This window comes from Trachinotus anak, unplaced genomic scaffold (genome assembly GCF_046630095.1).
Source record: "Trachinotus anak isolate AG129_WGS33_773 ecotype Australia unplaced genomic scaffold, CSIRO_AGI_Tana_v1 ptg000002l, whole genome shotgun sequence".
NCBI lineage: Eukaryota > Metazoa > Chordata > Actinopteri > Carangiformes > Carangidae > Trachinotus > Trachinotus anak.
Genome location: NW_027273853.1, coordinates 29,643,571 through 29,659,507, shown reverse-complemented (window position 1 = coordinate 29,659,507; position 15,937 = coordinate 29,643,571). Strand labels below are relative to the sequence as shown.

Sequence of the window (15,937 nt, the reverse complement as noted above, 5' to 3'; positions counted from 1 at the left end):
AGGTGTGTGCCTTTCCAAATCATGTCCAATCAACTCAATTTACCACAGGTGGACATCAATCAAGTTGTAGAAACATCTGAAGTATGATCAGTGGAAACAGGATGCACCTGAGCTCCATTTTGAGTGTCATGGCAAAGGCTGTGAATGTACATGTACTTATGTACATGCGATGTTTTTGTTTTTTATTTTTAATATATTTGCAAAATTTTCAAGCAAACTTTTTTCACTTTGTCATTATGGGGTATTGTGTGTAGAATTTTGAGGTAAAAAATGACTTTAATCAATTTTGGAATAAGGCTGTAACATAACAAAATGTGGAAAAAGTGAAGTGCTGTGAATACTCTCCGGATGCACTGTAATAAAACAGCTGCGTTGTTGCTGAAAACAAACTGATCAGGAACCAATTAAGAGTCAGAGCAGAATCAAAAATGGCATTGGTATCAATAAAATCTCATTACTTCACTGCCATGTCATTCACAGTAACTCTGTGGGGGCTAAGCTATTGGCTCCCAAAGGTTAGAGGAGGTTAACTTGACCTCAGGACCATAATACCTCACCATACACAGTCATGGAGGAGCCACTACACACTGTTAGGCTAAACTTCACATTCTTTACCCCACTGCAGGTAGGTCAGAGGTCAGAGATCACTCACAGGTCCTGCCGTGGGTGGAGGCGCTGGCTTCGTATTTTCCGCTCTGTGTGTTCACCAGCACGGTGTAGAGTCTACCGGGCACAAGACCGTTAAACACACACTCATTCTGTGTCTTCAGCACCGTCTGGTTCTGCAGGAACATGTTGTTGTGTTTGATGAACACCTGGTACAAGTCCAAGTCTCCTGCTGCATGACGCCAGTAGACCTTCAGGTAGTCGTCCCGAGCAGCATGGGTTGCTGTTGGGTTCTGGACCTTTGACGGCTCTGAGAGGACAGTGGGTGATAAGACTGACTGGTTCATCCAGACGCCACAAGTTCATATAACCCAAATACAGAGGAGTCACCACTACATTATCATGTTTAGTCAAAGTCAGTGATGAAGTTTGACCCTCAGTGGCACTTGTCCAACAACACAAACACAAACACAGAGGCCACTGAGTGATGTACTCACGTGTTCTCTCCTGGACGAAGGTGTGGTTCTGATAGCTGCCACTGCGGGAGGTGATGGAGATGTTGTAGATGCGTCCAGACACCAGAGAGTTAAAAACACACTCTGGACTGGATTTAGAAACAGCCAGAGTGTGAACCGTCTTCACCTGGTCCCTCAGAGTCACCAGGTAACTGTCGACCTCACCTGGAGCCGGACGCCATGACACACTGAGGAAGTCCATACGACCGTTGTTACTGACCGTTACCTCGCCCACAGCAGCAGGGACTGGGGGAGAAACAACCATCAATACACCTGTTTAAAAACCATGTCAAGTAATGTGGTCTTTGGGCTCAGGTCTAAAGCCAGAACCACCAACCAAGTCAGAACCACCATCATCCTCCACCATCCACCACCACCATCTGCCACCATCCACCATCATCGACGACCATCAAACATCATCCACCACTATCTGCCACCATCCACTATCGTCGAACACCATCCAACATCATCCACCACCATCCACCACTATCTCCCATCACCCACCACCATCTACCATCGTCTACCATCATCTGCCATCATCTACCATCATCCATCACTATCCACTATCATCCACCACCATCTACCATCATCCACCATCGTTGACCACCATCCAACATCATCCACCATCATCCACCACCACCATCCACCATCATCCACCACCATTCATCATCCACCACTATCCACCATCATCCACCACCATTCACCATTACCCGCCACCATCCACCATCATCCACCATCATCCACCATCATCCACCATCATCCACCACCACCATCCACCATCATCCACCACCATTCACCATCCACCACTATCCACCATCATCCATCATTATCCATCATCCATCATCCACCACCACCATCGAACATTACCCACCACCATCCACTATCATCCACCATTATACACCACCATCCATCACCACCACCATCTGCCACCATCGTCGACCACCATCCAACATCATCCACCACCATCCACCGCCACCATTTGCCACCATCCACCATTGTCGACCACCATCCAACATCATCCACCACCATCCATCACTATCCACCATCATCCACCATTATCCGCCATCATCTGCCACCATCCACCACTATCTACCATCATCCACCACCATATACCATCGTCTACTATCATCTGCCATCATCCACCACCACCCATCACTATCCACCATCATCCACCATCATCCGCTGCCATCATCCGCCACCACCATCTGCCACCATCCACCATCATCGACGACCATCCAACATCATCCACCACTATCTGTCACCATCCACCATCGTCAAACACCATCCAACATCATCCACCACCATCCACCACTATCTCCCATCACCCACCACCATCTACCATCGTCTACCATCATCTGCCATCATCTGCCATCATCCATCACTATCCACTATCATCCACCACCATCTACCATCATCCACCACCATCTACCATCATCCATCACCATCTACCATCATCCATCACCATCCAACATCATCCACCATCATCCACCACCACAGTCCACCATCATCCACCACCATTCATCATCCACCACTACCCACCATCATCCACCACCATCCACCATCATCCACCACCATCCACCATTATCCACCATCCAACATCATCCATCATCCACCACCACCATTACCCACCAACATCCACCATCATCCACCATTATCCATCACTATCCACCATCATCCGCCACATCCGCCATCATCCATCACTATTCACTATCATCCACCATCATCCTCCATTATCTACCACCATCCACCACCACCACCATCGTTGACCACCATCCACCATCGTCGACCACCATCCAACATCATCCAACATCATCCACCACCACCATCCACCATCATCCACCACCATTCATCATCCACCACTATCCACCATCATCCACCACCATCCATCATTATCCACCATCATCCACCACCACCATCGAACATTACCCACCACCATCCACTATCATCCACCATTATACACCACCATCCATCACCACCACCATCTGCCACCATCGTCGACCACCATCCAACATCATCAACCACCATCCACCATTGTCGACCACCATCCAACATCATCCACCACCATCCATCACTATCCACCACCATCCATCACCATCCACCATTGTCGACCACCATCCAACATCATCCACCACCATCCATCACTATCCACCACCATCCATCACTATCCACCATCATCCAGCATCATCCGCCACCATCCGCCATCATCCGCCACCATCCACCACTATCTACCATCATCCACCACCATATACCATCGTCTATTATCATCTGCCATCATCCACCACCACCCATCACTATCCACCATCATCCGCCACCATCCGCCATCATCCGCCACCATCCACCACCATCTACCATCGTCTACTATCATCTGCCATCATCCACCATCATTTGCCACCATCCACCATCATCCACCACCATCCACCACCATCCACCATTATCCACCATCCAACATCATCCATCATCCACCACCACCATCCACCATTACCCACCAACATCCACCATCATCCACCATTATCCATCACTATCCACCATCATCCGCCACATCCGCCATCATCCATCACTATTCACTATCATCCACCACTATCTACCATCATCCACTACCATCTACCATCGTCTGCCATCATCTGCCATCATCCATCACTATCCACCATCATCCACCACCATCTACCATCACCCACTACCATCTACCATCATCCATCACCATCTACCATCATCCATCACCATCCACCATCATCCATCACCATCCACCATCATCCACCATCATCTACCACATCCCTCACCATCTACCATCATCCACAATTATCCACCACCATCTACCATCATCCACCACTATCTACCATCATCCACCACCATCTACCATCATCCACCACCATCTACCATCGTCTACCATCATCTGCCATCATCCACCATCATCCATCACTATCCACTATCTGCCACCACCATCTACCATCATCCATCACTATCTACCATCATCCACCACTATCTACCATCATCCACCACCATCTACCATCATCCACCATCATCCACCACCATCTACCATCATCATCCATCACTATCATCCACCACCATCAGCCAACATCATCCACCACCCACCACCACCATCCATGACCATCCACCATCATCCACCAAAATCCACCACCATCTGCCATCATCAGCAATCATACACCGTCATCCATCACTATCCACCGTCATCCACCTCCATCCACCATCCACCACCACGATCTGCCATCATCCAATATCACTACCACACACAGTGTATTACTACACACACAGTGTACCACTACACACAGAGTGTACTGTATATTGGTGGATATCTAATGTAAAGCTGCAGCTCAGTGTGAACCAAACACAGAGAATGAACTTCACCAACACGTCCTCATGTGTCTAATCTCTGAGACTCAGAAAACATTAATCTAGATATTTTCAGCAGCAGAAAAGAGTTTACATTGTAATCTATCAATGAAGTTCGTGCTCATCCTGACAGGAAGTCTCTGACAAGAAGTCTCTGACAGGTTTTTTTATTGTTGTTGTCAACACTTCCTGAAAATTCCTGACAAATTCCTGCTTTTCAATAATATCCTGCTGTTAGTTTAATGTACGCACGCGTGCACACAGACTGAGGATGAGTGCATCTATTGTCCCACTTTCAAAAACAAAGAAGGACAAATGAAATGTCCTATTGTTTGTTTGTTATGTTGTTACATAACTGAGCAGGTTCCTGTCCCTCTGTGAGCCTGACCTCGGAATCATGGACTGGGAATCATATTTAATTTTTTTTTTTTTTTTTTGGGCATTTTTTGCCTTTATTGACAGGACAGTAGAGAGTGACAGGAAAGGTGCCCATGGGAATCATATTTTAAACTGTTGGTGCTGGTCTTACCAGTGCATCCCTCTGCCACCATCTGTCTGGAGGTGTGTCCGGCTCTGACAGTGGTTAACACCACCCTGTACAGAGCTCCGGCTCTCAGAGAGTGGAAGCTGGTGCTGGTGGTGTCGGCTCCCACACTCTCGTTCTTGATGACACTGCTGTCGTGGACCAGCAGGACCTGGTAAGAGTCCAGATCTCCGGAGGCTCGTTGCCACTGAGCCTGCAGGCTGTCGGTGGTGCCGAGGTTAGAGAGCTGCAGCCCACTGACCTGAGCCGGAGCTGAGAGGATGAACACACAGAGACACAGAGCATCAGGCAGGGTGAGTCTGCCTCCTGCTGGTCAACTGTGGGCATGATTCACCTGAGATCACATGCTCACACAGGGCCTTTAAAGGACACATACAGTCAGATGTTATATCACAAACACTACACTTCTGACAGACTAGCTTCTACTCAAATGACTACAGGTCTGGGCAATTGTAATAAAACTGTAGTGTGTGTGAGTCTGTGGCTTCACTGCACCTATCACACACTGAGATCAACACAGTGCTAATCCTGATCCTGATCCTGGACTGATTCAGAACCTTCTCTCTGCAAATAAATCAAACGTACTGGTCCACGCCGTTACGGAGGCAGAGCTGCTCAGGTTGCCACTGTTGGTCATCGCAGTGATGGTGTAGCGACGTCCCGAGGTTAGGATGTTGAACGTGCACTCTCTGGACTCCCAGGGGAGGATCCTCTGAGCCACCACGGAGGCGGAGTCCACCTGTCTGAGGAGCACAGTGAAGCTGTCCCACTCACCGACCGGTTGACTCCACAGGACGCTCAGAGTGGTTTCATCTGCGTGACGGACAAGCAGCTGCTGCACAGGTCGAGGAGCTGCAGGAGGGAGTGGGGGTCAGAGCAGATTGAACACTACAAGAAACCATTTCTGAACCACTTCCCAGCTCTAACAGACCTGGACCTGGACCTGGACCTGAGCTGTCAGATAAATGTAGTGCAGTAAAGAGCACATGGTGGAGGAGATGTAGGGCCCAGACCAAATTCTTCTGCCCTGAGCCTCTCCATCCACCCCTGCTCACCTGTTCTCCATTCTCAATCACCTGCGCTTCCCCGCCCTCTCACACAACTGTTCCCAGTTTCCTCATCAGTCAGTATTTCAACCTGCCGCTTTCACCAGCTCCTGTCCACACACCTGTTCACACACCTGTCCACCCTTCTTCTACCAGCAGCTCTAACAGTGTGATCCAACTAATCAGGACACTTTTCTTTCCCATACTTTACAGTTTTCTGTCCAGAAAAATAACGGACCTCCATTTTTATTTCTCACACTTGTTCACACATCATCCTCATCATCATAATCATCACCTTCTCAAATGAGAGTGGTGCTGACACTTCCAGGTCCTGGACTTTTGTGTTGCTGCTAACAGTCATTAAATATCTGCTCCTTCAAACAAACAGGAAGTGATGTCATAGGTGAGTGATGTCAGTGTCCATCAGACTCTGAGCTGTGGCAGGTTGTGATAAATGAATCAAAGAGATGATCAGTGGATTAATCAATACTGAAATCAGTGGTCCAGGTCCCGGGTCCGGGTCCATCCTGTCTCTAAAACTTCCTGTTTCAATGACCACGTTCATAACAAGCGTAAATATGAACTGACCCAGTCGCCGGTGGCAGTATGCCATGTTACCCAGAATGCCGCTGTGGACCGTGACCTCTGCCGTGTAAAGCCGTCCTGGCACCAGACCTAGGCCGGAGAAGACAAATTGTCGACTCAGTCTGCCGACGGTTTCGTTCACCAGGACTGCCGAGCCATTCCTCAGCAGGACGCTGTAGTTCTCCCAGTCACCTGAGGGGGGCATCCAGCTGAGGCTCAGTGTTCCGCTGGCACTGAGAGGAGACATGGAGAGAGCCGAGACCTGGTCCGGGACTGAAACAGGGTGGGGGGGGCAAGGCATAATAAACTTTATTTATACAGCTCCTCAACACAAAGGCAGTAAAAGGAAAACACATCATCATCTTCATCATCATCATCATCATCATCATCATCATTACTATGAAGTATCAGCACCATGATTTCACATTCTGCCCCTGAAACCAGATACACACCCCCCTTTCTGGTGGAGGCTGGTGGGGGCATGTACCTGGGATGAACCTGCAGAGCTGACCTCTTCTTCTCAGGTAAAAATACCTGAATCTGTATTTTTATTATTGTCCTGAATTAAACTCCAGTCAACACCATGATGGTTAAACTCAATGATTCATTTTAAACACAACTGGTGTCACACCACCCACCTGTCCTCCCCCTGGTCCTGATCTCTGAACTCTGTCCTTGAATTATGGTCCTGACTGACAGCTGGTAGCTGCGACCAGGGGTCAGACCATCAAAGAACACCTGGGTGACGTTGGGAAGCAGGAGGTGCTGCTGGGGGGTGGATCCCAGAGCCGACAGGGTGGCCTGGTAGAATTCCACGCCCCCTTCAGGTGACACCCAGGAGGCCAGCAGACTATGTGAGCTGCCGTTGTTGTCGAGCCTCAGACCTGTGACAGCTGCTGGGACTGAGGAGAGAGGAGTGCTGATATTTACTCATCATGACTCCTCAAAGGAGACATTTGATAACACTTTCTAAAATCATGTTAAATTAGCACCAGCCTGCACAGCAAGCACACCCGTTCAGTGGTGATGTGTCAAACTGTTCATGTAGAAACAACTTTTTAACCTGTTTGACTGAAAAACTTCACCAGTGAAATGAATTCAAAGTTTGTTGACTGACACTTTGTCTTTAATCGCTGCTGAGTTTTATTCATGGAGTTGAAGCTCCGTCTTGTCTGACTCAGGTGTGAATAGATTTATTCAGCTGGTGGAGATTTTAGATGAGCAGCTGCAGTGAGAGGAAGGGGTAGGGATAGATGTGGGGATGGGGGAGGGGCTAAAACATATTGGAAACAACAGCAGAGTGAGACGCTGCTGCTGAAACAGAGCTGAGCTGGAAAATCAAACAAAGACCTGAAAAGTGACTCAACTTCTGAGAAACCTGGAGAGGAAGTTCACAGGTTACTTTTCTCCTAAAAAGGAGTCGAGACGGTGAACGTGGTGAAAACAGCTAACACTGTGAACTCTGTCATTCTAATACACTCAGATGTTTAATTATTGGTCGAGACTGAGGCTGAGACTGAGACTGAGACTGAGACTTAGGCCGAGGCCGAGGCTGAGGCTTAGACTGAGGTTGAGGTTGAGGCTGAGACTGAGGCTGAGACTTAGACTTAGACTTAGATTTAGACTGAGGCTGAGGCTGAGGCTGAGACTGAGACTAAGACTGAGGGTGAGATTAAGACTGAGGCTGAGACAAATGAGTGTTTGGGAGACCAGGTGCTCTCTACCTGTGTCTGTCAGGTAGTGACCAGCAGCTTTTATTCTGAAAACACTGAGACTGAACAGACAAGAAGCTGCAGAGATGTGGAGCTTTAAGAACATCCCATAATATGTACCTGTGACTGCCTGTTCTGAGGCAGAGCTCTGAAGGCCCACAGCCTCTGTTACCACTGTGACAGTGTACGGTGTCCCAGGCTGCAGGTTGTCCAGCTCAGCGGAGGTCTCTGTGTTTTTTAGGGTGATGTTCTTCAATAGATACCCGTCCTGAGCCGTCAGCAGAACCCTGAACTGCTCGGCTCTGCCCGGACCCCCATGCCAGGAGACCCTGAGGCTGTGTGAGGATGAGGATGCCAGCTGGAGGCCACGGACAGAGGAGGGAGCTGGACGAGGGAGACAAGAAGTGAGAGAGGAAGTTTTCAGATCTCAGTTAAAGTCCTGACTGTAAAATACTCTACAAGTAAAAGTACCATTGTGAGAAGTTCTCACATTACTCAGTGATTTTCTAACAAACTGTGATGGACACCTCGGTGAAGATGTGGTTCAGTATGAACAAGAGAAAATGGCAATACTACTATACTACTAATACTACTGTTCTATAAGTTCAAGTACGTCAAACTTGTAAAGCTGTGATATTACAGATGGTACAAAAGATCAGAGGTCAGAGGTTAAATCATGAGCCAGTTTGTTTCTTTACAAACACAGAACTTTATGTTTAAGATGAACATGGATTTATTGAAGCTGTGTTAAGTTTTAATTCTGTATCACCTCAGTTCCTCTGGTCTGTAAATGCTCCATCAGTACTGCATCCTTAGAGTATTAGTCATGTGATATCAGTGTGTGACCCCTGGTCCAGCTGCTCCCCAGAGAACCAGGAGAAAAGTCACTCAAAGGTGAACTGAAGGGTTTTATGAGCTCAGTTGAAGTCTAGATAAGATGAGAGTTGATCTCCACACGGACATGGTTCTGGGGGTGTTGTACCTCACCTGTAGCTGCCGTGGTGTGGACAGGTGCAGCCCTCTTGTTCCCGGCTGTTGCCACCACGCTAATTGTGTACACAGTACCAGGCACCAGGGAGCTGAAACCAGACTGGGGGGCTGCAGAGCCCATGATTCTGGTACTGCGGGTGGATCCAGAGCTGTTGTCCTCCAGAGTCAGATCATACCAGTCTACATGACCAGCAGAGCGAGACCAGAACACCCTCAAACCTGAAGAGTCAGTGTGGACCGCAGACAGGCTTTTATCCTGAGCTTGATCCTGGTCCAGCTGGACCTCCAAACGAGCTGGACCAACTGGGTCTGAGACAAGAGACAGGAGAGAGGAGCTGTGGCTGTGGACTCATGACTGCAGGTGAACCTGGATGAAGGGTCCACCTTTTTAATGTTTAACTCATTGTCAGGAGTTCACTAGAAATTATCGATCAATTAAAGGACAGAAAATTAATTAATAATAATCAATTAAAGGTAAACAAGATTTTAAACAATAACACAGCAGCAAACAACTGTTCCCTATGTAAAGATATAGAGGAGTCCTGAGCAGAGATGAAGCCACACCCCATCTGTGTGTGTTATAATCTGAGTTTCTCTGCTCTTTGTTTTGGTTGCTGAGCTGGTAGCATGTTAGTGTACATACGTGTGCATGGCAGTGCATGTGAATCCCTCCTGAATTTATAAACACACAGGCTAAACCCACAGCTGAAAGTGACCGTCCAGAATATCCTCCACTGATGAAGAAACCATGTTTTCATTTAAAAAGGCTCCGATAAACATCCAGAAAGCTTTTAAAGTCTTTACCGGCTCCATCAGTGTCTTTACCAGCTCTGTTAGTGTCATTCATGCTGCTGGTCCTAGTAGACAATGTCTTTCCCAGTCCGACCATGGAGCCTTTACTGGTCTGTCTGTACTGAGGTGGAGAACCTACGAGCTTCTAAAGGCTCCAGCTGGACTCAGATCTGTTTTTTTTCTCCTTATGTGTCAGTAACTTGATGCTACATCATGTTAATGTCTGTTTTCATTAGTGAGGCTATAGTAGCATGCTAACGTTAGCTGACCTACTGTTACTGATATTCTGAATTTGTTTGTTAAATGTTGCTATTGCTAGCTGGCTAACTGTCATCATGGCACTGCAGCTCAGAACAATGAGGAGACTCTGTGAGCAGAACTGTAAATAAAAACTAAACCTCTGATGTCTTTGATCAGATCAATGATCCACACACTGATCAATACTTCATCAATAGAAATGAACATTTCATCACACTGACCACATCACACATCAGCTAATTCTCTCCACAAACAGTCTAACGTCACTTTAACTGTTTGATCTTCATCACATGTTCACATCATCATCATCAGACAAAAGAGAAAAACAGTAAGAAACCTATTAATAATTAATGCACTTATTTACAGTTTAACCTCAGTCTGACTTTAGTGATTTTTAATGTTTCTTTTCTAGTGTTTCTTATTTATTCTAGTCATGTGATCATACTGTTTACATTTCATCTTGTTTAATATGACTAAATGATTTGGCTGTAACCACATTCACCTGCAGGTCTCACAGATTCTTCTGAGATCATGTTTATACTTTATTCATGGTTCTGATCATGTTGTTAGTAATCAAAAACTCTGCCTCCTTGGCATGAAGGAGCTAGTGCCTGGACAGAGTTAACAGAACCAGGTGATAACCAGCTTCATAGTCCAGGTGATCAGGACAATGTTAGGTTCAGTTAAACCTGATAATGAAAAGTTATCCTGGGTCTGTTGAACCTGCTTCGTAGTCCAGGCCTCTGATCAGACCTGATCAATGTTCCCTCTAAGCTGTGCGCTTGCGCAATCGCGCACTGCTCACACATTCTCAGCGCACAAGAAAATCTATACAGCGCATAAAATAAAATTCAACATAAACTGTAAATTAATTAGAGCAATAACATTTTTTTCTGTAACTTTTTGCAGTGTAACACAGTGAGTGACAGATCCAGCCAATGATACGATACAGTTCACTTACACTATGCAGCCAATCACAGCATTGACATTGCTTACGTAGGTGCCCTTCCCATACGCGCCGCGGCGCCGTGCAAGTTAGCTAGCTAACAACAGTGCATTTCATTTTAAATGGGCCTAATCACTTATATTAAAAGTAAACGAATGGAAATTGCTGCTGTAATTTGATTCTTTTAATAAGCCATGTAACTTGCTATGATCCCAGGTGTTGATCAGGTGTGACACTGGTGTGTGGCCACAGCGTGCACATCTGATGTTGCTCACAATGGTCCTCAGTGTGCTCAGGGAGCTTGTGTGTGCCCAGACACATGAAAAATTAGAGGGAATATTGGACCTGATCCTCTTAAACCTGTTTCTGTTAAACCTGGTCCTCTCAGACCTGGTCCTGATCTTTCCTTTGTGTAAATGTTGAACATGTTGGTGTGTGTCCAGCAGTGGCCTGAACACACACAGGTCTCGGAGCGTATCCTGTCTTTGTGAAGTCCAGCAGCAGCGGTGATGGAGGACGTCGATAAGATTGTTTCAGCCTCTTAAAGAATGTGACGTTTACATGGAGCCAGTGTGAGTCCAGACAGGAAACAGAAAAAAGACAGGGTGGGGCAGGACGAGGAGTCAGTCCTGAACCCTGACCCCGTCTTCATAATGGTTTCCTCCCTGAGGAGACTTCACTGTTTCCTGTTGGCACATCAGTGACACCGCGAGGACATGGTGTCCTGGACCCGTCTGTCCCACAGTCATGAACAGAATAACACACATCTCAGTCCAGCACATATCTGTCTGACACATATTTGCTGTTACCATGGTAACCACAGGTGTGGAGAGACCACAGTGTGGTTGAAGTCCTGATTCACAGTTCATTTAAAATACCTGTGACCTCATCTTCACCTGCCGCTTCTAGTTCAGCTGTGTCTGATCCAGGTGTTCACACCGAACTGTCTCTAATCTTCATCCTCCAGAACAACAGAGGAGTGAGGCCTCCTGTATCCTGCCTCTCACAATGTGAGGAGGGAAGTGGGGGGGCGGTGAGGGTGGGGGTGGGGGGGTGGGGGGGGGGGGGGGGGGGGGGTTTAGTGGAAACAAACACTTGAGATGAGATGAAGACCATTGTTAGAGAGCAGAGAGCTCTGACCCAAGAGTTAACAGCAGCTGAAGGACGGAGTGTGTGTGTGTGTGTGTGTGTTTGTTTGTGTGTGTTTGTGTGTCTGTGTGTGTGTGTGTGTGTGTGTGTGTCTGTGTGTCTGTGTGTGTGTGTGTGTTTGTGTGTCTGTGTGTGTGTGTGTGTGTGTGTGTGTGTGTGTGTGTGTGTTTCTGTGTGTGTGTGTGTGTGTGTCTGTGTGTGTGTGTGTGTGTGTGTGTGTGTGTGTGTGTGTGTGTGTGTTTGTGTGTGTGTGTGTGTGTGTGTGTGCTGCTTGGCTGATCTTGCATACTGTCTTCTGCAGGGAGGTTTTGAAGCGTGCTTCCTGCATTGTTTACTGAGGTGGTAAAATCATGGTGTGGCTGCAGGAAGTGTGGATGGGGTTTAGTTTATAACCACCGGGGCTGAGTGTATTAGACTGAGACAGGCCTGTCAATCAAACTAACGTCCCTAAATGCACACAACAGGTGGAGGACAGAATGATAACGTTGTGTCCCGATAGATGAGCAATGAGCTGAAACTCTCTCTGCAGGTTCATCACAACCATCACTCAGAGGTGCAGCTTGTGAACAGGCAAGGCAGGCACACAAACACACACACACACAGGTACAGTGACAGAGGGGTGTGTGATCTGCTGCAGGACTGAAAGCTCCAGAACAGCTACTAAATGGACTATCTGGCCGTCAGTCAGTGTTTGAGGACATCTGAAGATGAACCACAACATCAATCTTCCCGCTTCATAGATGATGTTATGAACTTAAACATGGAGCCTCAGTCTGGACCTGATCATCCTCAGACCTCAGACCCAGACTCTGTCGGTCCACATCAGCTTCAGCTGCGGCTTCACGAAACAGAACCCACAAAGAAGAAACAGGTGAGCTGCATGTTCTTACCTGTGCGCACTGACGTGCTGCTCCTCTCTCCGTCCATCCCGGAAATCACCGTTAACCGGTACAAAGTGCCGGGTTCCAGACCCATGACCTGACAGATGAAGCCGGTCCCGGTCTCTCCATGCGGGTCACAGTCGGTGGACTCAAACCGGGAGTCCTCCTCAGAAACCAGACTGAAGTTACAGTTCAGACCCCCGGTGGTCACGGTCACAACAGCTGAGTCCGAGTCGGAGCTGATCCCTGTCACGGTCACGGAGCAGCGGGAAACAGCAGAGGTCTGCACCTGAAACAGGAAGTCACGTAAACTCAGGTGAGCACTCAGGTGGTCTCAGGCTAAGGTGAGGAGGGAACACTGGACAACGGCTCTGCTCGGTAGGTGGGGGCTCTACTGAGAGGGCTGAACATGTGGCCCCGCCCCTCAAACAAACAAACAAACAAACAAACAAACAAAATAAACAGGAGTCGCCACGTCAGCCTCCGAGATGAATCCTGCCACTGTGTCACTATGATGACATCACTATCACGTCATGATATTTCTTTATTAAGCCCCCCCCAGAGGACAGAACCTTTAGAACCGGGTCCGTGACTCACCTCATTCACGCTCCAGAAAACACCAAGAACCAAACATCTGAGCATCGCGGGATAAATGTGACGTCATCAGGTCCGTTCCCGGGTCAGCTGACATAACGAACTAACGAACACGTGGCGCGTAATAGTGTCTCCAACCCGCATCCAGATCCTCACAACCTGCAGCAGCTCCTGTCTGTACCCCCCACCAGACACCTGGTTTCTTCGTCATAACTCAGGTGAGACTTTTATGGACCAGTCCAGATTCTCCTCTCTCTGAGGATCCATCGATCTTTAAACCTTGACTGAGAACAGGAGCACAGGCTCTCTGCAAACCGGCACCCCACCCTGCTTTCCTTCCTTCCCGCCTCAGACTTTCTCTGACGACCTTTCGCATCAAATGGAGCTCCACCAGAGCAGAGTCAGCCATTGTTATGACTGAGTGAGAGTTATCCAATCAGGAAGCAGCCCCACACAGGCTCTAATTATAGACACAGTCTCATCTCATCAGAGACAAGCAGCTCATCACCTCAGCTTCATCATCATCTTCGTCAGTCAGAGCAAGTGAGAGCCCCCTCACCAGACTCCATTCAGAGTTTAGCTGTTTCTCAGGGTGACCGTGAACTAACCTGCTGACCTCATCACACCTGATCACTCATCACGTGACATCACAATAACAGCACAACATGAAGCAGGAAGAGCCGAGGTGAACACAAAGCTGCCAAGACAATGCAGGTTTACCGTCTCACCTGGCTGCAGTGATATACAGGTGTACTGCAGCACACTGTGACATCACTGTTGGGTGTGAATACAGGTGTGACCACTGATGCTGGATCAGAGGTGAACAGATGATTCTGGCCTAATTGTGTTAAAGATGTAGATTTAAAGGTGTGTGTGTGTGTGTGTCTCTGAGTGTGTGTGTGTGTGTCTCTGAGTGTGTGTTCCTGTGTGTGTGTGTCTGTGTGTCTGTGTGTGTGTGTGTGTGTGTGTGTGTATGTGTGTGTGTGTGTGTCTGTGTGTGTGTGTGTGTGTGTGTGTGTGTGTGTCTGTGAATGTGTGTGTGTGTGTGTGTCTGTGAATGTGTGTGTGTGTGTGTGTGTGTGTCTGTGTGTGTGTACTTGTACTTGCTACATAGTAAGGACCAAAAAAAGTATTTTACTAACAGAGTGAGGACATTTTGGGAAAGTGAGGACATTTTGGCCGGTCCTCACTTTTTGAGACACCTTCAAATCGCATGTTGAGGGTTAAGACTTGGTTTTAGAGTTATGGTTAGAATTAGGTTTAGGTTAAGGTTAGGGTGAGGGTCAGGGTTAGGCTCTCAGGTGTGATGGTTAAGGTTAGGGTAAGGGGCTAGGGAATGCATTATGTCAATGAGTGTCCTCACAAAGATGGAAGTACAAGTATGTGTGTGTGTGTGTGTGTGTGTGTGTGTGTGTGTGTGTGTGTGTGTGTGTGTGCTGCTTGGCTGATCTTGCATACTGTCTTCTGCAGGGAGGTTTTGAAGCGTGCTTCCTGCATTGTTTACTGAGGTGGTAAAATCATGGTGTGGCTGCAGGAAGTGTGGATGGGGTTTAGTTTATAACCACCGGGGCTGAGTGTATTAGACTGAGACAGGCCTGTCAATCAAACTAACGTCCCTAAATGCACACAACAGGTGGAGGACAGAATGATAACGTTGTGTCCCGATAGATGAGCAATGAGCTGAAACTCTCTCTGCAGGTTCATCACAACCATCACTCAGAGGTGCAGCTTGTGAACAGGCAAGGCAGGCAAATGCTTGGGGCCACAGGTTGTTAGGGGCCCCTGAGCACTGACAATCTTTACTCCATACTAAATGTCTCAAAATGCAGATCCCTCCCCTTTAAACAACCAATGAATGATTAACAATAACATTTTAGTAGGAAACCTCCCTAAAGGGGCCCCAGTGTTCCCAACTCTTCAATAAAGCTGCAAATACAAGAATTAACAAAATCTGACACTAATTATATTGAA

General features: G+C 47.6%; 2 protein-coding genes across 6 annotated transcripts in view; one reads left to right on the top strand and one right to left on the bottom strand.

Annotated features, from left to right (window-relative positions):
• The window catches only part of LOC139608459 (receptor-type tyrosine-protein phosphatase beta-like), a 38,581-nt gene that overhangs the window by 17,590 nt on the left and 5,054 nt on the right, over nucleotides 1-15,937 (bottom strand). For 4 of the 5 annotated variants that reach the window (XM_071462258.1, XM_071462251.1, XM_071462269.1 and 1 more), the window contains exons 4-12: nucleotides 13,382-13,661; nucleotides 9,344-9,655; nucleotides 8,477-8,740; nucleotides 7,283-7,546; nucleotides 6,648-6,917; nucleotides 5,599-5,865; nucleotides 4,999-5,265; nucleotides 1,104-1,367; nucleotides 653-916 (exon numbers count right to left, since the gene is read on the bottom strand). In XM_071462258.1, the coding sequence (XP_071318359.1) occupies nucleotides 653-916; nucleotides 1,104-1,367; nucleotides 4,999-5,265; nucleotides 5,599-5,865; nucleotides 6,648-6,917; nucleotides 7,283-7,546; nucleotides 8,477-8,740; nucleotides 9,344-9,655; nucleotides 13,382-13,661 (2,452 nt within the window). Of the gene's footprint in view, nucleotides 1-652; nucleotides 917-1,103; nucleotides 1,368-4,998; nucleotides 5,266-5,598; nucleotides 5,866-6,647; nucleotides 6,918-7,282; nucleotides 7,547-8,476; nucleotides 8,741-9,343; nucleotides 9,656-13,381; nucleotides 13,662-13,969; nucleotides 14,296-15,937 lie in introns of those variants that run through there. The other variant, XM_071462277.1, reaches the window with a different exon arrangement.
• On the top strand, nucleotides 1,418-4,226 carry LOC139627375 (mucin-6-like). The gene is given in 2 exon segments (XM_071488086.1): nucleotides 1,418-2,086; nucleotides 2,088-4,226. Coding segments are annotated over 2 exon segments (2,808 nt in total).